Source organism: Nyctereutes procyonoides, unplaced genomic scaffold (assembly GCF_905146905.1).
Source record: "Nyctereutes procyonoides isolate TBG_1078 unplaced genomic scaffold, NYPRO_anot_genome, whole genome shotgun sequence".
Taxonomy (NCBI): domain Eukaryota; kingdom Metazoa; phylum Chordata; class Mammalia; order Carnivora; family Canidae; genus Nyctereutes; species Nyctereutes procyonoides.
In genome coordinates, this window is record NW_026575160.1 from 1,189,631 (window position 1) to 1,213,931 (window position 24,301).

General features: G+C 38.0%; 1 protein-coding gene across 1 annotated transcript in view; it reads left to right on the forward strand.

Annotated features, from left to right (window-relative positions):
• SCIN (scinderin) overlaps window positions 1-24,301 on the forward strand; it is a 76,817-nt gene that overhangs the window by 36,373 nt on the left and 16,143 nt on the right. Inside the window, exons 5-10 of the mRNA XM_055314833.1 lie at window positions 9,294-9,386; window positions 13,309-13,441; window positions 13,845-13,933; window positions 14,767-14,982; window positions 17,142-17,263; window positions 23,203-23,293. Of these exons, the coding sequence (XP_055170808.1) occupies window positions 9,294-9,386; window positions 13,309-13,441; window positions 13,845-13,933; window positions 14,767-14,982; window positions 17,142-17,263; window positions 23,203-23,293 (744 nt within the window). The remainder of the gene's footprint in view (window positions 1-9,293; window positions 9,387-13,308; window positions 13,442-13,844; window positions 13,934-14,766; window positions 14,983-17,141; window positions 17,264-23,202; window positions 23,294-24,301) is intronic.

Genomic DNA, 24,301 nt, shown 5'->3' on the forward strand with positions numbered 1-24,301 from the left:
TTAGAACTGTCTTCAACTTGTTTTAAATCTAAAATATAAGACTTTGACAAGGGTGCACTGGCAAGACATATGGAGTTCTTAGTGACATCATTAGATCAAGACATGAACAAGTAATAAGTGAATAAGTAAACATAAGTCCACAGGGAGGTATGTGGCAAGAAATTCAATGGTAAAATTATCATGCAAAGAATCACAGTGGTGAATGGCAACGTCTTGCCAAGGAGAGAGAATGACCGTCCGAGCAAGGCAAATTTCATTCTATGTATATAAAGGTGGAGAAAGGATGAGACCTAACTTTTGGGGAGTTCTTACGACATGCCAGGTACAGTGACAGTCACTTCACATACATTATTTCACTAAATCATCATGATGATTGTGAATAGCATTAATTATTAGACCATTTTAGGGGTGGAAACAAAGTCACAGAGTCACTCTGGACATAGTAATGTCCAAATGGGTTTCCAGTCTTAACAAACCAAACAAAAAAAGATTTTATGATTCCTAGAAAGGGTAGATGGGCTAAAATCTTTACCTGAAATTTGCTCTGGGGCAGCTTCCTGACTGCCAGGCCATGACAGTTTGTCCAGGGAAGAGTTCCCTGAGAAGCTATTTCAACATCAGAAATGCTTAGAAGACCTGTCCTGATGTTGAGATAGATGAGCCAGGTTAACAAAGCTGATGCCACTAAAATTGTGAATATATCACAGAACCAGGCCCAGAGGGCTTTGAAAATACACAGTGCCAGGGCTTCAATCAGAATTTTGGGCTCAGATTCAGACTTTAGTACTTGTTATCATAAGTCCCCAGATGGTTCCAATATGTAGCCAATTAAGACAACTGCTCTAATTTAACAAGTTGGCATTCTAGCTTACGTATTTTAATACATAAGTTATGTTAGCTTTTTCCATATTATAGTATCTTATAAGTTAGCTTTCCATTGTATAGTAACTTTTAATTTGCTCTCCATATTACCATAACTTAAGAGTTAACTTTCTTGTAAATTGGACCCTCTAAATCTCATCTCCAATACCCTGATGCTACTGTCAAAGAATGAGACCTGCATCATGGTGACTTGTCCAAGGCCACAGCATTCCCTGAGCCCTCTAGAGGTACACTGTCAAATACAGCATTGGCTGACACAAATGGCTATTTAAATTCTGACTTAAATTAAGTAAAATTAAGTAAAATAAAAAATCCATACCTGGTTATGCTAGCCATATTTCAGGTGCTCAGTAGTTGCAGGTAGCTAATGACTACCATATTGTAAAGGAGAGATGTGGAATATTTCAGTCACAGAAAATTCTATTGGACACTCCTGGCCCAGATTATTAAATAACCAAACCTCTCCTGCAGACTCATAAATCACTTTAATCTTTTATCCAAACACGTACTTAATATGCTTTCTTTCAGTCTAAAATAACTTTACCCACTACTTGATGTATTAAATTACCCCTTTTATTTGATTTATCAGTAATGGAGTAGAGGTGTTTCAGAGGCAGGGACGCACACCACTGAGATCAGGAGAGCAAATGTTGGAACTTCATATCCAGATTAGGTGGAGCTAGCTAAATGAGGTCATAGCTTCTCTGAGAATTGCCTGTGATTTTATATCTCTGTATGTCTTCCCTGTTATCAAATATTTATCTGACTTACACCATAAATTACTTGGAAGCAATATAACAAGGCTATATTTTGCCTTTATAGTTTATTTCTGTTCACCATATGTTAACAATCAACTAATTTTTTTTTCCCAGTTAGGGAAGGGAAATAAGACAGGAGAATTTCTGGGTAATTAAAACATTAGCTCTTGGGACCTGAGAGCCTCCTTTGTATTTAAGTGGTAACAGTAAGAAGACTGTGATGTCGCCTATGCTGTGGGGAGTTGGGAGGCCTGGGGTTTGCATCCTCGCTTTACTATTTACTAGACTTGGACTTCAGGCAAAATTCCTATCTTTTCTCATTCTCATTTTCCTAATCTGTCCAGCTGAAATCACAGTTGAGAAGCACATGAGACTTTTTATGTTAAATTCTTTGAGGACTTGATACCAATTGGAACATTTTCATCCAGAGTGATCTGGAGTCTTAAGTTAGATATTGTTCTTCCTCCAGGCTATGTATTATCCCTTCTTTTCCTACCATTCACTCTGAATACTTACTTGTTCAAACGTCCTGAGTTATCTGTAGGAAGTTAAAATAGAGAAAGTGCATTTTGAGGGAGCAAGATCAGAAATGTTGCAATTTCATATCCCAAATAGGTGCGGCTGGCTAAAAGATTCAAAATAAATAAAGACAGATGCAAATGTGAAGATTAAAGATTATGAAGAGAGCATTTTTTTTTTTAACTTCCTGGTCCTTCTTTCTTAAATGAACTTACAAATAGGCCTATTTATGTCTTAAAAGAAAAAGTCACCATGGGTCATAGAGAAAAAAACACAGAACCCTAAGGATGGTCTAGACCCATGTCATGAGAATCCAGAAAACCCAAAGCTGGAAGACTGTGAATCTAAAGCAAGCTGGTGTACTTGCTCTAATGATTCAATATAAATATCTCCTGGATTATTTTGAACTGAACTCCTCTTGAAGACAAAGAGTGAACAGCAGAACAAAAGCTCTACTTTGGCATAGAATAAAATTATATTCCCACAAATTTCCAACCTCTCTAATGTACTTAGTGTCTTAAGTTGTTAAACATTTCCATTATGTTACTAACAAACAGAGAGAAGATAGAGATACTCCCATTTTTTCTAATACCACACCTATAACAAAGTAGCACCCATGACCTTTGGAATCATTTACTTTCTTCATGAAAAATTAAGGCCCCTTTGTCACTGGTGGCCACCTGTAGATCTTTACATTAACAAAAGTTTCTCTGACTAAAATTCCTAGAGCATTTAGGATCCATCAAGAATAGTTACTATGCTTTGATGAACTGAGTGAAGAAGCCTGAGGGAGAAACCTAAGATAGATTATAAATTAAAAGGAGTTACAATTACTGTGTTTGAAGTAATGAAATGCCAACTATTTCTTCCATGGGGAGAGAAAATAAATACAAAAACAAGATGTCAGTATTTTTTGTTTAATAAAAGCTTTTGCAGTTTTATTTATTAAAGACAAATATCTGCTTATTATTGAAATTTTACATAATATACATAGTCATAGTAGAAACAAAATATATCCTCAAGTCCCACCTTTTAGAAAAAAAGTAACTAAATTTTTCCTGATCTTCGTTTTCATGTATGTATTTCTGTGCTTTCACAAGAAAGATTTCATATTGTAGATAATGCTTTGCAAGCTAAATTTATACTTGAAATATTCTGAACATTTCTTGACCATCACATGATTTTTATAATATTTTAATGTCTCTATAGTTTTCCATTCTGTTGATACACCCTAATTTATTTAATCAATCCCTTTCATGTTAGGCATTTATGTGGTTTTTTATTTTTTATTTTATTATTTTTTTTAAAAAAGATTTTATTTATTTATTCATGAGAGACAGAGAGAGAGAGGCAGAGACACAGGCAGAGGGAGAAGCAGGCTCCATGCAGGGAGCCTGATATGGGACTTGACCCCGGGTCTCCAGGTCTCCAGGATCATGCCCTGGGCTGAAGGTGGCGCTAAACCACTGGGCCACCAGGGCTGCCCTGGTTTGTTTTTTAATATGTAAAATGCTGTGATGTATTTTTAGGTTGATTCTTTCATGTATTTTAATTATTTCCTTAGAATAAACTACCAGAATAGAATTATTGGGTTAAATAATTGGTCTGTTTCTTGGGTTTCTATTACCTACTTCTAGGCACTTTCCAGAATTTGCCTTCTCACTAGAGTGGTTGATTGAATACAGAAGCTTTCCCAACATCAAATGTTATAAGTTGCCTCCTAACTTTTAACAATTTCATGGGTAAAGAAGTGTTGTTTTATTTTACATTCCTTGGTAGCTCTTTCATGTTATTGAACACTGTCCTATCTTGTTTGAAGAGCTGTTTGCTCACACAGCCCCATGATGTGACACAAGAACTTCCCTCTGCCAGCCTTCCATGCCTACAGCATGGGCAGAACCGATAAGAAGGGGAGTAGAGAGAGGATTTGGAGAGAAATGAGAACAGCTGTGGAGGGAGGGGGGCAGAGCAAGGTCACCAGATGAACTAGCATATGTGCCGCACAGTAGACATGCTAGTATTGCTCTAAGCAGAAAGAGAGAACTAAGAGTGGTCCCTGTACATATCTCTGCTATGAAACAATTCTGTTTTATCGCTAGAGACCAGGCCTACACAACTAAGTGTAAAGACCCTTTTGAAGTGGCTACAGAGGCAGCACAGCATGCTAGTTAAGAGCATACGCTCTGGAGCCAGAGTTCAAATCCTGACTCTGGCCTTTGTTGTAAGCTACATGACTGTGGACAAGTTACTTAGTCTGTTTCTTGAAGCATCAAATGAGATAATAACTGCCCAGTTGATGTGTAGATGAAATGACTTGTTAAATCTAATGTTCATAGACTGGTGTCTGGTAAGTAGGGGTATATAAGCATCTTTTGTTTTTTAATTTATTTTAATTTTTTTTTTTTTTTTGAGAGAGCGAGCGAGCACACAAGAGTGGAGGGAAGGGCAGAGGGAGAGAGGAAAATCCTAAGCTGGCCTCACACTCAGCGTGAAGCCCGACTTGCACTCGGTCTCACAACCCTGAGATCATGACCTGAGCTGAAAGCAAGAGTTGGACACTTAACCCACTGAGCTACCTAGGTGCTCCTGTAAGCATCTTTTAAACAAAATTTATAAAGTCCCTGGCATGGCACATAGCAGCACTTGAGAAGCATTAGCTGAAGACATGTAATACACAATAAAAGGTAATAAATATCAACAAGTTTCAATACATGTGGTTTAGATAAGAAGGGTACTAGGTATTAAAGGGTAGTTTCAAACAAATAAAATCATGAGTTTCACACAAATATAAAATAACCCACATCAAAGATTTTATTTAGGGATGCCTGGGTGGCTCAGTGATTGAGTGCCTGCCTTCAGCTCAGGGCGTGATCCTGGGGTCCTGGGATTGAGTCCCACATCAGGCTCTCCACAGGGAGTCTGCTTCTCCCTCTGCCTATGTATCTGCCTCTTTCTCTGTCTCTCATGAATAAATAAATAAAATCTTTAAAAAAAAAGATTTGATTTAAGGTCATTCATTAATGAGATAACTAGTAAGGGGAGCCTGGGTGGCTTAGTTGTTTAGGCACCCAACTCTTGATTTTGGCTCAGGTCATGATTTCGGCTTAGGTCATGATCTCTCAGGGTCATGATATTGAGCCCTGCATTGGGCTCCGTGCTGGGAGTGGATCCTGCTTAAGATTCTCTCTCTTTCTCCTTCTACACCTCCCTCCATGCCTTCCATTCTCTCTTGGCTCTCTTAAAAAAAAAAATTAAAGTTATTGAAATTATGGCATTAAAGGGATCTCTGACAGAATTTAAGCCTCAATATTTAGCAGTTTTGTGAGACGATCACTTTACCTCTTTAAGCATCAGTGACTTTTTCTGTAAAATGAGGATAACAGTATCTAGCTTATGGAATCCCTCATAAAGATAAAACAGTATGTGTCCCAAACTCCTGATACAGTGTGTAACTCATAGTAGACATTCAATAGGCAATAATTCAATAACTATTACTGTGCTAATTATAATTGGCTGAACCAGCCAAAGGATAATTGTTCAGTTTTTGCTTCTACCACCTGCAGTCAACCCACAGCAGCATTCGGTAAAGCTCTGGGGAAGGGAAGTATGTGGTTCCCACCAGGGATGCTGAAAATATCAGCTTGGTGAGAGAAGGAGAGAGGGCAGAGAATGCTGAGAAATAATGCAGTGTAGGTAACATCCAGTCTCTGAGGGGGCTTTGGAATCCAGACAGAAGTTTTGGCTCTGTCAGTAAGCAGCCAGTTTGGCATCATCTGGAGTTCAGATTCCTGGGCCTCATCCCAAACCTACTGACCTAATGGCTGGCAGTTGAGAGTGTATATTTTATCAGGTTACCCACATGTTGCTTTACTGCATTGAACTTTAAGAATCACCGGTGCAGATTTAAGATAGAAACCTTTATCTGGAGTCATATATTTTTTAAATATTTTATTTATTCATGAGAGACACAGAGAGAGAGAGAGGCAGAGACACAGACAGTGGAAGAAGTGGCCTCTATGCAAGGACCCCGACATGGGACTCGATCCTGGGACTCTAGGATCACACCCTGGGCCAAAGGCAGGCACTAAGCTGCTGAGCCACCCAGGGATCCCCGAAGTCATATTTTTGAAGCTTAGGAGCAAAGTGAAATAAGGGGCCTCCCAGCCAGGGTACAGGATAACTTTCTGGATGAAAAAAAAAAAAAAATGGGATGAGCCCTGAGGACAGGAAGGAACTGACAGGAGTAGGTGTAACCCACCAATTGACTCAGGTGGTGAGGGACTTCGCTAAGATGAGAATTAGGGTGACTCTGAACATTATGATAAAGAAGTAGAATGGAATGACTATGAGGGTAAGAGATCAATATGGAAGACAGGAAGTATCCAAAATTGACCTCCTGATTTTAAGTCCCGGTGAATAGGATAGAGATTCACTGACACAAATGGAGGATTGCGAATGGTGAGTTTTGTGGAAAGCTAAGTTCAGGGATCCCTGAGTGGCACAGCGGTTTAGCACCTGCCTTCAGCCCAGGGCGTGATCCTGGGGACCCAGGATCCAAGTCCCACGTCAGGCTCCCTGCATGGAGCCTGCCTCTCCCTTTGCCTGTGTCTCTGCCTGTCTCTCTCTCTTTCTGTGTCTCTCATGAATAAATGAATAGAATCTTAAAAAAAAAAAAAAAAGAAAAGAGAGAAAAAAGCTAAGTTCAGTCTGGAGCATTTTAAAGGATGATGATACTTTTAAGTGGAAATTTACAGAAAATAATTGAAGGAAGGGGAGGGGCAGGGAGGCTCCAAGCTTGAGTGACAGGTCTTGGCTAGGACAATAGATGAAATTTTTAAGAAACATTCTCAGATAAGACTTCTCTGTTTCCTTTCCTCTTTATATTGTCAAAATATATGTTTTTTTTTAATGCACCAAGGATCATATAAGTTACATGTTAATCACTTGATGAACTTGAATGTTTTAAATTTAGGCATTATCCTACCTATTAAAAAAAAAGCTGTATTTATAGTTTATTTCAAGGATCAAAATATATAGCTTAGTTGATAAAGAGAACATGTTTAATTATTTTTCTCTTTCCAAGCAAGATATAGTATCCTTAAGGTCTGGGAAGGTGATTAGAAACTCATTTGTTTACTCATACCCCAGAGAGGTATTTGGTAAATGCTTAGTTGTTCAACTGAACTTTATTTTTTTTTAATTTTTATTTATTTATGATAGTCACACACACACAGAGAGAGAGAGAGAGAGAGAGAGAGAGAGAGAGGCAGAGACACAGGCGGAGGGAGAAGCAGGCTCCATGCACCGGGAGCCCGATGTGGGATTCGATCCCGGGTCTCCAGGATCGCGCCCTGGGCCAAAGGCAGGCGCCAAACCGCTGCGCCACCCAGGGATCCCTCAACTGAACTTTAAAATGATTCTTGGCAATACCTGACAATGTACATCATTCCCCTACCGTGCAGTTAAGCCTGTTTCTGGTAAATCCCACGGGTTCAACTCCCAACTGTGCTACAATCCTTTGAGAGGCTAATTAAGATCCTTGGCTCATATGGGAATTGTTGTCTGAAAATTAAAAGTTAGAGTGTGTCCCAAATCTCAGACTCACTCGGCCCACTGGGAAACTTCCAAGTATTAGATGTGTCCTCAACCCAAACTGTTGATTCCAAACTACTATCCTGGTTGAAGCTGAATCACAAAAGGGTGCATTAGGAGCCTGTTCCTGCTCTTAGAAGACATGCAAACTTCTAGCACAGTAAAGTTGTTTTTTAAAAAAAAAAAAAGCACCTTTGCAAGTGTTTTAATTTTTGTCTTGATCCTACTTTTAGCAAAAAAGAAAAACTGTATCATCATCATTTGATATATACAATAATTAAAATGTTTTATTGATCACTGTGTCAACAGAAAGATCTGCATGTTCCCAGAGAAAATAACTTCTGTAATGTGTTTCTAAACTGGAGGCAGTGTCCATACTTTAACAAGGATTAGAATTTATATACATTTTTATTGTTGCCTGATATTTGGCAGTATGTATTTTCACACAATGTATTTTTTTTAAAGATTTTATTTATTCATTAGAGACACACACACACAGAGAGACAGAGACAGGCAGAGGGAGAAACAGGCCCCATGCAAGGAACCCAACGTGGGACTCGATCTGGGGTCTCCAGGATCACGCCCTGGGCTGAAGGCGGTGCTAAACCACTAAGCCACCGAGGCTGCCCCACACAATGTATTGTAGTGAAATAAAACACATTATGCAGGTGTTTGTATATGAAATATTGTATATGAAATGTATATGAAATATTTATTGAATCTAAATGAATATCTTCTTTGCATGTTCTAAACTTGAATTATGCTTATGTTGTTCTAAAAGTCACATTATTTAGAGTAAGTTTATATTTTTTTCCTGTCCTTGACATATTATATTTGTGTCAATTAATTTAATCAGGTTGCTTTGTATACCTCTATTTTTGTGATTGTAGTGAGTAGAAAATCAAAGCACATTCAAATGTACTTTCTAATAATGCCTTATGTACTTGAACATTTGAATTATATCATATATTCAGAGAATAAATACATTTGTTTATTATTTGACAATCACTTATTGAGTATCTCTTATGCTCCAGAAACTATGCCATATATGTAGCAGGAAATAGCATTGTGTAGTCAAGAATTTGTCCTTTATCTAATGATAATGGTACTCTACCCTCAAATAGTAATTTGATACAAATTTTTGCAATTAAACCTATAGATTACTTCTAGAAGTGGAGGTCACAAGAAGAAATTCTGTTATGGAAGTGAATTTAGAAATCATATTTTAATTGATTCATACTAGTCTAAAATAATATGAACACCTGTGCTTTCAAAGTGTAGGATTTTACTTTTCTTGGAAGTTCACATCATGGCAAATTCAGTGTTTGTTTACTTAATACAACTGATTCATTTGATCCTTGGGAAAAGGCCAGTGTGGTATGATTGGTGAGAAATGTTTGAGCCTGGTCGTTATTAACTGCAAATATTTTATAATCTGTGTCTTTAGAAATATAAGATAGTTTACTTAAAAAAAAAAAAAAGCTAAACCCTGCGTCCTTTAGTGAGAGATCTTTATCTTTTTATCTGGTGACTTTTTTCTAGGTTTTAGGGACAAAGCCTGAGCTCAGGGATGGAGACGATGATGACGACATCGTAGCAGACATAACTAACAGGAAAATGGCCAAACTCTACATGGTAAGTTCACTGTTAGTGAGTTCTGTTGTTTTTACTAGACTGGATGTAGCCCAGAGGCCTGTTCTGGAAAGGACTCTACTACAGCTGATAATTCTTGTTGCTCTCAAAGAGAAGTATGTAGGCAGAATCCATTCTTTGCTCTAGTGTGCTTATTAAAATTCCTCTTTTTGTTACTTACTTTTCTTAAAAATGTCAAATAACAAGTGAAATGATTGCTACAACTTAAATAAAATTATATAGGGTTGTGTGATAGTTGGCAACAATATGTTTTGATATATATGACATTCAATAAAATGTTTCCTTCATGGAATAAAAATACTTGGGAAACTTTTTCTTATAAAATTGTGATAAACTATAAAATCTTCACATTATTTTAATGTTACAGGAGGGCAAAGCTATCAAATCAAACAGCTGGGAGGAAACAGGGTAAAACAGCCCTATCCTGGGCATTGGAGACCTTGTGGTGATCACCCACTAGATGACCTTGGGCAAGATATGACCATGCTGGAGCTCAGTTTTTTTTATCTGAAAAAAAAAAAAAAAGATTACATGAGAATATTTTTTTTTTATGTTCCTTATGACTCCATGATTTTATTATTTTATTGCTGGTGAAAATAACAGAAGCTACAGATGTACCATTTGAAGAGACTGCTCAAATGGGATCCTTCAAGAGTTCCCACCCCTTGTAATTTTCCAAGCACATGATTTGGAACAGACCGTTAATCTCTGCAGAACTAAGTAGTCATCAGTCATCACAGGAAGGAGTTACATTTGCTTTTCTTTAAGGGAACTTCTAGCTCAGAAACTGATCTGAATGAAGATCAAATGTGTCTAATAACTTGCATTTTGTAAAGGGGAAGTCTATTATTTTCTTCCTAGAGGGCAAGGGAAAATGTAGTCACCACTTCTGCTAAATACTGATGATTTTAATATAAGTCACACAGCAATTGTTATTCTAAAGACTTCACGGGGCACCTCAATGGCTCAATCAGTTGACCGTGGGACTCTTGGTTTCCACTCAGGTCTGGATCTCCGAGTGTTGGGGCACAGTCTGCTTTGCCTTTGCCTTTCCTTTGCCTTTGCCCCAACCCCAGTGCGTGTGCTCTCTGCTCTCTCTCAATTAATTAATTAATAGTAGAAAGTAGTCTTTTTTTATTTTTAAAGATGTAAAGTTCATTATTTTTTAAAAATATTTTATTTATTCATGAGAGACGGGGGGGGGGGGGGCAGAGACAGGCAGAGGGAGAAGCAGGCTCCATGCAGGGAGCCCGACAAGGGACTGATCTTGAGTCTCCAAGATCACACCCTGGGCTGAAGGTGGCGCTAAAACCCCTGAGCCACCGGGGCTGCCCAGAAAGTAAAGTCTTATGGCACTTTTTTTTCCACTACTGCTTACAAAATCCCCTTTCAACAGTTTAAATATCTTTTATGCCGCATCATCAAATAAAACCATCCTTCCTCTTGGAGAGCATTATGAACTAAAATATTTTAAAATGTGAAAATGTTAATCCTGAATCATTGCTCCCTCTAGTGGATATATAGTATATTGCTTATATGTAAAATCCAAGATCTGTCTGAAAGTACTGTAATTTGGGATTGCAGAACATAGCTGGGAAGCAGAGTCACCTAGGCAATTTCTAAAAAACAAACAAAAAAAAAAAACAAAAAAAAAAACAAAAAAAACCAAAACAGGATTCAAACCCCACCACAATGCTGCAAAACAACCACTAATCTTGGGAGAACCCTGGAGTCTGCATATTTTTCAAGTACCAGGTGATTACCTTGTAACTAACAAGCTGGCCTTTGAAAAACAGTGAATTCTAACCTGGGCATTAATATCACTTTCAATTTTGCAAGACCACCTCCAGCTTTTAAAAAAATGTACTTTTTAATTTTTATTTTTAGGATTTTATTTGTTTGTTTGAGACAGATAGAGAGCACACAGGCAGGGGCAGAGGGAGAGGGAGAAGCAGACTCCCTGCTAAACAGGGAACTGGAAAAAGGGCCTGATCTCAAGACCCTGAGATCATGACCTAAGCCAAAGGTAAATGCGTAATAGACTGAGCCACCTAGGTGCCCCTAAAAAAATGTTCTGTGGTTATTTCCAAACTTCAGGAGTCTAAGTAAATAACTATTTGTGACAGAAGAAATCTACTTCGACAACTTACACAAAATATACTTAAATTACAGGATTTAATTTGAAAACAGTCTATAAGCATAGACTATAATGTGCCAATGCCTTCTTAGTATAGTGCTTAGCGTATGGTAGGCACTCAGTAAATGTTGAATGAATAAATGTTTAAGCTTTAGCTTTTATTATATAGAATGAGTGTAAGATTATTATCTAGTTGAAAAGATTGTTCTAAAAATTAGTAATCATGTAAAGTTCATCACTTGGTGCCTAGTATATAGAAATCTCTACAAACCTTAGCCATTACTATTATGATTATTTTCTGATGCTTTAGGTCTGGTGTTGAAGCTGAACCTTTTTTTAATGGTTCTTTTACCCCAAAAGACTTTTTTTAAAAAAAATTCCACGGTGTCATGTTAGTTTTAAGTGTCCAATATAGTGATTCAACAATTCTATACATTACTCAGTGCTCATGGTAATAAATGTACTCATAATCCCTTTCACCCATTTCACTCATCCCCACCCCCTTTCCTCTGGTAACCATCAGTTTATTCTCTATAGTTAAGAATCTGTTTCTTGGTTTCTCTCTCTCTCTTTTTCCTTTGTTCATTTGTTTTGTTTCCTAAATTCCACATATGAGTAGCATCACATTGTATTTGTCTTTCTCTGACTTATTTCACTTAGCATTAAACTGTCTAGATCTATTCTTGTTGTTGCAAATGGCAAAACTTCATTCTTTTCTATGGCTGAGAATACTGTTTATATACATACCATATCTTCTTTATATATTTATCAGTCAGTGGATGCTTGGGCTGTTTCCATAATTTGGCTATCGTAGATGACGCTGCTACAAACCTATGTAGCTGCATAGATCTTTTCAAATTAGTGTTTTTGGGCAGCCCGGGTGACTCGGTGGTTTAGCCCTGCCTTCGTCCCAGGGTGTGATCCTGGAGGCCTGGGATCGAGTCCCACGTCGGGCTCCCTGCATGGAGCCTGCTTCTCCCTCTGCCTATGTCTCTGCCTCTCTCTCTGTGTCTCTCATGAATAAATAAATAAAATCTTTGAAAAATTAGTGTTTTCATATTCTTGGGTAAATAAATACCCAATAGTGGAATTACTGGGTCATATGGTAGCTGTATTTTTACTTTTTTGAAGACCCTCCATTCTGTTTTCTACAGTGGCTGTACCAGTTTGCATTGCCACCAACAGTGCATGAAAGGTTTCTTTTTCTCCTCATTTTTGCCATCACTTCTTGTTTCTTGTGTTTTTTATTTTAGTCAATCTGACAGGTTTAAGTGATACTGCGTTATGGTTTTGATTTTCATTTCCCTGATAATAAGCACGATGAGCATCTTTTCATGTATCTGTTGGCCATCTGAATGTCTTCTTTGGACAAACGTCTGTTCATGTCTTTTTTGCCCATCTTTAATTGGACTATTTGGGGTCTTTTGGTGTTGAGTTATGTAAGTTCTTCATATATTTGGGATACTCACCCTTTATCAGATATGCCATCTAAACATATCATCTCCTATTCAGTATATTGTTTTTTAGTTTTATTGATTGTCCAAAGAACTTTTAAAAAACCTTTTAGGGTATAATTTGGCTCATGGATTTGTGTTATTTTTTTTTCTTTTAAAGAGCTTTGTGGAGATACAATTTACATACTATACACATTTAAAGCATACAATCTGATGGTTGTTATTATGTTTAACAGAGTTGTACAACCATCACCGTAATGTAATTTTAGAACATTTTTATTATCTGCAAACAAGCTCATGGTTTTTATATTAGGTTTCAGATGCCAGTGGATCCATGAGAGTGACTGTGGTTGCAGAAGAAAACCCCTTCTCCATGGCAATGCTGCTTTCTGAAGAATGCTTTATTTTGGATCATGGTGCTGCAAAACAAGTTTTCGTATGGAAAGGTAAAAAATATCATTGACATTGTAGCAGCACTTCAGATTTACAGCTATTTCTTTGGAAAGGTAAAGAAAACATCTTTTCTGATTTAAAAAAAGACTACCTTTTTGAGACTTGATCTGTAAATAGCTCATATAAAATGCAGACATCAAAACCGTATTTTCTTCCTACTAGTATCATGTCAAGAATGATAGTGTTAAAGAAAGCATTAGGGCAATATAAATAGTCTTTTTTATATAAGGCAATCATTATATTACTAACTATATTTAACATACTAGGAAATTTTTCCATTCTCATTGTTATATTTAAGTTGTAATTATGTTCATTGCTTGGTGCACAAATATTTCTTAATCATATGATATCTTGCCTCTCTGAGATTCTGTCTTTTTTATCTGTCCTCCATTTTAGGTAAAGATGCTAATCCCCAGGAGAGAAAGGCTGCAATGAAGACAGCTGAAGAGTTCCTAAAGCAGATGAATTATTCCACCAATACCCAGGTATGTGTGCAAATGAACTGGCTAGTAAAAAATTAAAAATATGGGAACTCATCATATCTCTACAAAACTCATGAGAGAATTTGGTTCAAAGTAACATATGCATGAAAGTCCTCCTTCCCTTATGTGTGTGTCACATTGTGTCCTGTGTCCCTAGAACCGTAGGGAATGGTTGGAATTTTGTGAGGATGGAATTTTGCAGAAACTACCTATCAGACCATCTGTGGAGCTGCATGATGAAAAAAAGACCCCATCTACTTCCTCCACAGCATTTCAGTGAAGATAATCAACCACAGCTGGGTGAACTGAGAGCACTTTCCAGTTAGTCCGTAGAGCAAGTTGTCCAGACATGGGCTAATTCCCAGTTAAGATTTGGCTTCATCGACATCAGTTTAGATACCTGCCACCTATTTACTCCGCCTTTTCTGAGTCTTTCAGCCTCATCCTTTCTCTTTAGTTTTATGTCCTGACCCAAGGAACATAACGAGATCATTTCTTCCAGGTTACAGACCTCTTATAAGCCCAATGGAGAAAAATAGTCATACATATTTGACTGTCATGGTAACACGAGAGAACTTTGTTCTTTCTTCCAGCATCCAAATTCAGTGCATTCACTTTCACTATGACAGAAAGGAGCGTTGGACTGTTTTACCTTGATATCTGATAACCTTCCATGTTACATTCACTTAAGGATCCCAGCTTCTAAGTTTCCATTGGTCATTACAGAAACCAAGATAGTCTTTTCATTTCCTTAGTATTTTCTCCACTACTGGATGAATGATTTTCCTCTATTTTCTTTTTGTAACTATTATTATGATTATTTTTTTAAATTTTAGATTCAAGTTCTTCCAGAAGGAGGGGAAACACCAATCTTCAAACAGTTCTTTAAGGACTGGAGAGAGAAGGATCAGAGTGATGGCTTTGGGAAAGTGTATGTTACCGAGAAAGTGGCTCGAATAAAACAAATTCCATTTGATGCCTCAAAACTACATACTTCTCCACAGATGGCTGCCCAGCACAATATGGTGGATGATGGTTCCGGCAAAGTGGAGGTATGTGGCTGTTTCTGTTTCTGTGTGTTTGTTTTCATCAAGACCACTTACACCAGTACACCTGGAAATGTAATTTCAGAGAACTACAAACATTGTACTTTTACTTGTTAATTTTATTTGTTAATAAAGATGGCCAGTGACTATATATTAAATCAGGAAATTTAAAGCCGGAAAAGATACTCTCTGACCTTCAATCCTGCTTTACAATGTGTACGTTGAGATTCCAGGAAGTTAGGTGATTTGTGCAAGATCACTTCATTATCATCTCAGAGATGTGATATGGAACCCAGCTGTCTTTTTTCCTGGTCCAGAATTGCTCCTGCTCCTGGAACTGGGATTGTCCAGTCAGGGCATATTGCTTTGAGTGTACCAACTACCATTATTAGACCTTTCCTTGTACCTTACAGGTATTCACAAAAGCAAAATGGGCATGTGCTAAAATCACAGATATTTTTAGAGCATTCAAATTGTTTTTTATTCCCCTTTTTTTTGCCAAAAAAATGCTAATAACACCCTATAATTCTCCTTAATTCAACTCTCTTCACCCTCTACTGTGGAGTAATCTCACTTAATAAAAACTGGGTAATGTCACATCTTCTCATAAAATATTTTAATGGCTCTCCATAGTCTTCCTGAGAACATTGATCTTCATCTGGGCCTGCAAGAACTTTCATAATTCGATCCTTGCTCTCCTCTCTGCCTCACCTTTCCACTGCCTCAGGGCTCTTCCCCTCCCTTCTCCCACTGGCTAAAGTCTCCACCTGTACTCCTTCATAATTCAGTTCAGTCACAAGTTGCATCTCTTTAAAAAGCCTTCCCTCTGCCCTGGAGCAGCCTTCCTCTGTGCTCAAACTATAAGTAATATTTTTCACAGAACCCATCATAAAATACTGCAGAATTGATCGTTTTTCTTCCTAGCCCTCTTGATAGTTCCTTGAGGGCAGGGATTGAATATTTTATCGTTGTATTCCCAAGGCTTTCTACAGTGTTTGGAGCAAGGTATATGGTTGAGAGATTTAGGAAGTAGTTTTTCCTCTTTTCAAAGACACAAAGTGTGAATCTAAGCTCTCCAAGTGTTGTGGGAACTGCCAAGGGACAAATGCTCCTTATGGCCATTGTCCGAGGGGTATCAGCTTCTGGTCTGGGTCTGTCTCCTACTCAGATAATGTTTTTCTTAAGCTCAGCACAGCCAGAGAGCCTTGTTTCATATTTGGCTCCCCAGCATCACACTGCAGTCCCCTTCGTCAGGTCACATTGTCTCTGAGATGTCTTGAGTCATCCCAGGACTTCTGAAGTCTGGAAACTTTCTCTAGATTTTTTGGGTTTAGCCTGGCAGTGCTGTTGTGTCTCCTCAGCTCACCAGGATGTAATGCTTCTCTCTGAAAGCACTGCCACTTGTTCATCTCCAAATTTTAAAGCAAGGGGCATATCCTCTACCTCTCCCCTCCCCAGGAGGGCATGCAGACACAAAGTGCCTGGCAGGCTCTCTCCTGTTACTTTCTTGGTTCATCTAAACCTCTCATCTCTCCAACTTGGAGTGTTTTTAATCTGTGATGAGGATGAGAAAATAGAAAAAACTGGTTCTGCCTACTTTTATCTTTTCAGTCTTATGTCTGGATGGCACCTCTTGAAAATATTCAGGCAATTGGCATATTGATTATTTGGTCCCAATCTGTCACTGTTGCCTGAGGAGATATTGGTTTCATGCCTTACAGCGCAGGGAAAAAAAAAAAATTAACAAACAAGTTATCTCCCAGAGGATTGAAATATTTTATACAAGGAATATATTTCTGGGCTGAATGTTTTACTTCATTATTCCACTGAAGTCTCATGTTATTTTCACTAACCAATCGAACAGTAGGTATGTATTAATAGGCTCAGAACTGAGCTAAGTACTATGGAGGATGCAAAAAATATAAGCACCTAAAAAATGAGTCAACAAAATTGTCAAACTGATAAAATTTCTTCTCATTGCTTAATTTGAAAACTAGTTAGAAAAGTAATTTAAAAGTTGTTTAACATAACAATAGGTCTAAAAAATTTTTTTTAACTTCTGAAAAGTACTATTAGGTCAAGAAAATTTTAATTTTTTGCCTTCTGAAAAGTACGATTAGATCAAGAAAATTTTAATTTTGGTACACACATTCCATTCCTTTCAGATTTGGCGTGTAGAAAATAATGGTAGGGTCGAAATTGACCAGAATTCATATGGTGAATTCTATGGTGGTGACTGCTACATTATCCTCTATACCTATCCTGGAGGACAGATTATCTACACATGGTAAGTTTTCCTCTTTCATAAATCTCAAGTTTCAAAGAAGACAGATTCTGCTCCAAAGTGACATTTCATTAAATTCCATGGGATATGGGGTAGAATTATCCTATAGTTAGTCCAGTGAGATTTGTATAGCATGCATGTGGAATTTTATTTCAGTATGATTTTTGACTATATTTTGTAACTCCTGTCCACAAGCACGAAGAGGTTAGATGAAAATCATCCTTTCTAGGGGCATCTGAGTGACTTAGTTGGTTCAGCCTCTTTTAATTTCAGCTCAGGTCATCATCTCAGGGTCAGGATCTCAGGGTCATGAGAACAAGTCCAGGGTCTGCCTCCTCCACTCAGTGAGGAATCTGCTGGAGATTCTCTCCTTCTCCCTCTGCCCCTCCCTCCACTCATGCATGCTCTCACTCTCTCAAATAAATAAATAAATCTTTTTCAAAAAAATCATTCTTTCTAGTCTAGGAAAAAGATTTTGGTATCCAAATGTAGTGTTCTTTTAGTGGGTATGTAGTTGAATATTTCACCTCGCTTGCAAGCTAACTCCAGCTGGCCAGCACTGGCTACCATGTATACTTATTGTTAAAATTCACAGAAGTCCATCTTAATTGGTGCTGTGAAATTGCAGTGAGGCAAACCCTCTAAGTGATATATATAATTTATGACCCTGTTTCAAAATGATGCATTTTACTCTTGGTCCTCATGAAATTTGTGGCAATAGAAGAGAAAAAAAAATGCCAGTGTATCCACATCTTATATGGTTTTGCATAATGATTTGAGTTAACTGAGGGTTAAGTTTACTCAGAGTCCATGCCAAGGCCCTGACCAATGGGAAATATCCAATCAGGTAAGTTAAGTATACATACCATGGTGGCCTATTCCAAAGGCATGAGGATTCTTTTTTTTTTTTTAAAGATTTTGTTTGTTTATTCATGATAGTCATCAGAGAGAGAGAGAGAGAGAGAGAGGCAGAGATACAGGCAGGGGGAGAAGCAGGCTCCATGCAGGGAGCCTGACGTGGGATTCGATCCCGGGTCTCCAGGATCGCACCCTGGGCGAAAGGCAGGCGCCAAACCACTGCGCCACCCAGGGATCCGAGGCATGAGGATTCTGCAACAAGTCATATAGTGTGTGATTCTCAAATTTTTTGTTAACAGAAATCAGGTAAAATAAAATATTTCTGAGAAGAAATAAAACTTTAAAAAAGAAAAACCTTTTCAAAGAAGATCATAAAACTGAGAGGTGTGGGTAGGAGGTGCAGGGATGAAGAGAATCCTACTTTTGCCTATGTGGTACATGGACTCAGGTCTCTGCTGACATGGTGAGGGTCCTGCCAGTTGACAGATTCACCTCCATCCCTATAGTGTGACCACCTACCACTTACATTGACCAGTGCCTTGAACCCAACCATGTTCAGGAGATGGAATGATTATCTTTATCCTGTAGGCTCTAGTACCCAAAGGGTGGTCTGGGAACCAGAAGCATCAGCATCATCAGTGAGCTAGTTAGAAATGTAGAATCCCAATACCCACCTTTGACCCACTAAAGTAGAACATGCATTTTAAAAAGATCACCAGATGATTCACATGCACTTCCATGATTAACAGGCACTGCACTGCCTTAGGCAATGGTTCCCATCATACTCTGTCAAGCATTAATGTATTTAGCTACTTGACTCTGTGTTTAAGGTGTCATCTTCATAGCAACCATTTTTTGGAGCAGCGTGTTTGTACTAGCAAAGTGCTAGATGTTTCCATTTATTATGTTTGTTCCTTACAACCGTGTTATTTTCAAAAATAAGGGGAAGGGAGAATCAAATGGATTAAGTAATTTACCCCACATTCACAACTGTCGTAACTGGTGAAGCAACATCTCACACCTTGATCTATAGCTCTCTTTAAGTCTAAAGCTGAGTGCAGCTATACCTTGGTATTTGGCCGTTTGGCATTTCCTCTTCCAAAATTTTAACTCAGAAAAGTATTTGTGCAAAGCATGGCATTTGTAGGGATAATCAGTTGTTCTCAGTCAGCTTTTCTTTTACATTCTGTTTCTTAGTCTTCGTCTTAACTTTTTTTTTTTTAAGATTTATTTATTTATTCATGAGAGAAACAGACTGAGAGAGAGAGGCAGAGATATAGGCAGAGGGAGAAGCAGGCTCCTTGCAGGGAGCCTGATGTGGGACTCGATCCCGGATCCCAGGATCATGACCTGAGCGGAAGGCAGGTGCCCAACTGCTGAGCCACCCAGGTGTCCCTTAAGTCTCTTTTGTATATGAAAAATATAATTGATCGTGGCACTTAGATCAAACAAGAAAGACTAAACAAGGAATTCAAAAGACCATTTTGAAAAATTAACAATTTGCAATCTATGTAAATTACATAACTATGTGAATATAACTAAAACAGATGAAATCAGATGATCAATGTTAAATGCAGTTACTATTTCTCAAATTATTTGAAAGTATTCACTGAACACTTTCTATGTGGCAAGCACTGTGCTAGATACATACTAAAGATAGAGTGGTTAAAAAAATATATGACCTGTGTTTCAAGAATTTACACTTTGAAAGGAAGCAGGTGATTAGGCACTTCAATAAAGTATGAAGTATTTTAAGATAAAACCAAGCTTATCTTTGGGAAACTCAAGACAAGACCTCTAAGCCCACTCCTAGGGCTCCTAGAAGAAGGGCCATCTAAAAGTAGAAGCAGAAGTAGCAGCGAGGCAGGCCAGCAAATAGAGAGGTTTTTCTAAGCAATGCAGAGAAAGTATGCTCTCATCTACTAGTAACATGCAAAGTTAGGGAGCAAAAGATAAAATCGGAGAAATCAGAAGGAGCCAACCAGTAAGTGTCTGGGGAGCATGAACTTTATTTTCAGGGCATTGGAAACCAAAGAGTTTGCTCAGGGCAGTAGTATGATTGGCTTTCCTCTTAGAGAAGTTATTCTGGTTGACATCTCTATGAGAATGGCCTGATAGGAGAAGATCGTTGGCAGGGGAGGCCATTGGGAATGTGTTGCAGCCATCCAGCTGAATGAGAATGTGGCCAGAACTGAGTGTTAAAAGCATCAGGGAGAGAACTTAATACCAACGTGTGGTATTAAGGTGTTGGCATCTGAACGACTGGCTATGGGAAACAAGATGACCACATCAAGGGTGACCCCAGATTTCTAGTCCGTGCACAAGTGGGTAGTGTTTCATTCACTGAGATAGAAAACTTAGGAGGAGAGCAGGTTTGGCCCTCACTGTAAAAAATTCAAAGGGAAAAGTTGAGAATATGCCACACTCTTAATAGTTACTCTCTTTGGGATGGGACAAGAATGGAGGGAGAGATCATTTAATTTGTTCTTTTCAATTTTATGTGTTTGGGTTTTCTATGATGAGAATTGATTTTTATTAAATATCAAGAATATAAGTTAGATACCTGAGAGTCCTTTTGAGAGTCTTTGCCATTTAATATCATGGATGTTAAATACAGAAGTTTGTTAACATTGTATGGTTTGTAGGACTTCAAAGCTTCTATGAGAACAGTGAAGAGATATTTAGAAAATAAGCAGATCTCTTGAAGATTATCTTTCAAACTAAATAACTTCACAGTTAATGTGATAATTTTGGTGCAGGGGTGCAAATGTTTAAGTCCAGGAGGCACAGCAGAAGGTGAAGGACTGGAATTAACTACTGAACACACATATATGTTATTGTTTTTATTCCTGAAACCACTTATATTCTAAAGTGGTAGGGTGAAAAAACATTTCAGCAGTGATCTTTTCTCTGGAATGTCAGGTAATTGAAATTAAACAAATATTGTTGAACAATGGCAATGATGAATCTCTCAAAGCAATACATTCCATTTTCATGCAGCATTTATTTTTAATTTGTAACAAGCGCCAAAAGTTTATAAAGAAGAAATCATGCCAAAGTAGACTGTTCCTCCCCACCCCCAGCGCCCAAACATAGATTTTCAAAGCTAGAGACAAAGAGCAACTTTATTATGTATTAGTTGCAGTAGCGTATTTAACCCCCTGCATCAGAGATCCATAAAGCAAACTGGTCTGAATCTGTGTGGTTGGGTGCATGGGTCACTTTGCCATGGAGTAGAAGAGGTAAATAGTGAAGAAAAACTTTTTTAAAATTTTATTCATTCATGAGAGACACACAGAGGCAGTGACATAGGTAGAGGGAGAAGCAGGCTCCTCATGGGGAGCTCAATGCGGGACTCAGTCCCAGGACCCTGGGATCATGCCCTGAGCCAAAGGCAGACACTCAAGCACTGAACCACCCAGGTGCTCCAAGTAGTGAAAAATTTATTGAGAGTGTCCAAAGGTGGAAGTTTGGTGAGGCTTTCCAGGTTTGCTTATTGAAATACTTCAGAGGTAAAAAAAAATGGGAATTGAAACAAAAATTTGGTGATACTGTCTATAGTCAGTTGAGTGTTTTTCTACAGAAAAAAAGAGGAAACGGAGAAGTCAGGGAATTGCAGATGTGTCAGAGAAATGACAAGTGGTAACAGATCCAGCTGTCACCCACAGCTCTGTTACTCCCCACTCTGTGGTCCTGGTGGTTCACAGAAGTGTTTATTCACATTATAGGCTCCTTGAAAATTTAGGCTATTAGCATTAAAGGACTATATTTTCATGAGTGTGTCTTTATTAGGGAAAACATTTTTTATTTTCTTTCAAATATGTGCTTCATGTGAGCATGTCCCTTATTTTTTGCCCCCACCCACTATTGTGAACATTTTTATATCATTTCACCCTGTTGGTGCAATGAAATATTCTGAAATAAACAAAGCATGTTTCCTGTACCCAGTGTTTTGGGGTGTGTGTATGTATATGTGTGTGTTGCCCAGAATGGGAGGTTATTGCTAATCTGTTCTGGGTATTGGACAAGTAGGTCACTCTTAAAATTTCAGAAGAAAAGATATGGTTAACTTCTTTAAAAAAAAAAAAGATTTATTTATTTATTTTAGAAAGAGAGAGCATGTGTGCAAGTGGGGGGAGAGGGGCAGAAGGAGACAGAAATTCTCAAGCCCCCAATGTGGGGATTGATCTCATGACCTTGAGATCATGACCCAAGCTGAAATCAAGAGTTGGATGCCAAACCATCTAAGCCACCTGGGTGCCTTGGTTAATTTCTCAAATCCATTTCCAGGATTAGTGTTTCTCCTGCTAACCCCTAGGAGACAGAGATGAGAAAATAGGCTAGAAAGAAACTGCTCAATGCTTTGGCTTCCCTCCCGACCCCCCCAAAGTCATCAAACAAGCAGATCTCCCAAAGGTTGCTTTACAGGTTAAGCTAGAGTTTGGAGATATAATCACAAGCTACCTTAGAAAGAGAAATTGGAAATGAACTGAATGAACTGATTTATTGGCCCTTATTATCTGGGTCTCCGGTAGAACTCAGCCACTTTTATGATTTTACTGATAATTCCTTTAAAGAATCGCTAGAATGACAAAACAGGGCCACTCCACTACCTACTTCTGATGATTATTTTCTTGATTTTTCTGGGTCCAGACATTTGTTACTATGGTCACCAAATATTCATGTAATGATAGGACGCTTCTAATATCCGCCTAACAGATGAGGCTCATATTCTACTCAAATGTATTATTTTTACTGTGGAGATGGTTTCCCAAAATAGGCAGCTCCAACTTGAAATGAGACTGCCCTGATTACTTAGCTATGTTATGTAAAGAGGTAAGCCTCAATATTTTTTTCTATAAAATGAGGACAGAAATATAATTATCATGTGTGGTCCTAGGCACCACACAGGGCAGTCCATGGCTCAGTGTTAGTACTTTCAAAAAACAATAGCTTCTGTGGGTATATCACATCAAAACGGTTTCATCTTTATCTTTCATAATGACTTAAGTCTCTGAAATGCCTACATTAGAAAGTCTTAAAACGTAAATACAAACTAATTTATTTTACTTTGGTTCCTCCAGGCAAGGAGCGAATGCCACACGAGACGAACTGACAACATCTGCATTCCTGACAGTTCAGTTGGATAGGTCCCTCAGAGGACAGGCTGTGCAGGTTGGGATAGTTTTACTCCCAGAGTACACGCAAGTTAAAGTTTTGCTAGCCAGATGATTCGTTAAAGCCTTCCTCTCAAGTTGGGATGGGAATTTGACATTTTCTAAATATTGCATCTTTTTCATTTTGCAACTCAGATTCTGGAAAAGAGAGAGCAAACAAAACTAAAAACAAAAACAAAAAGCTATTAATAGATCTAAGGAACCCAAAGAATTGACAGTTGACATTAAACTATTCTACCCAAGTTATTATTTCCAGGTGATCACTTTCCAGTTTTCAAATCATTGTAAATGTGTCTTTACTTCTTAAAGGGTAATAATTAAATAGGGAGGTAAGTCAAATATTTTAGTACAGAGAATCTAAGATGTGGACGCTAAATTTGGTCTTCTGGCTGGTTTCTTTCCTGTCTTGGTGCTTGTTAATGGATATATAAAGCAATTTAAATTTAAATGTAAATGTTCATATAAACTTTTTATTTTTTTTAATAAATTAGCAAGATGACTGAATTTTTAAAATGTACTGAACTCTACTTTCCCATGAACTGTTACATTCACTTCTTGAAGAAATTTTTTTTAAAAGATTTTATTTATTCATAAGAGACACACAGAGAACGAGAGAGAGAGAGAGAGAGAGGCAGAGACACAGGCAGAGGGAGAAGCAGGCTCCATGCAGGGATCCCGATGGGAACTCGATCCCAGGACTCCAGGATCACACCCTGGGCTGAAGGCAGGTGCTAAACCACTGAGCCACCCAGGGATCCCCTTGAAGAAATATTTCTAGTTAAGAACTGACACCAGTGTCATGTAATTGATCTTTAAAGTGTTCCTTAAAAAAAATAAATAAATAAATAAAAATAAAGTGTTCCTTACCAAAATATGCAAAAACTTTGAAGATCTGCATTGTGCATTATAAATTCTGTCTTTTGTAGTAAAATATTTGGTACGCCCAGTGAATGAATTTCCATTAATTATTAGCCCACTGGGGGGAAAAAAAAATTAGCCCACTGAA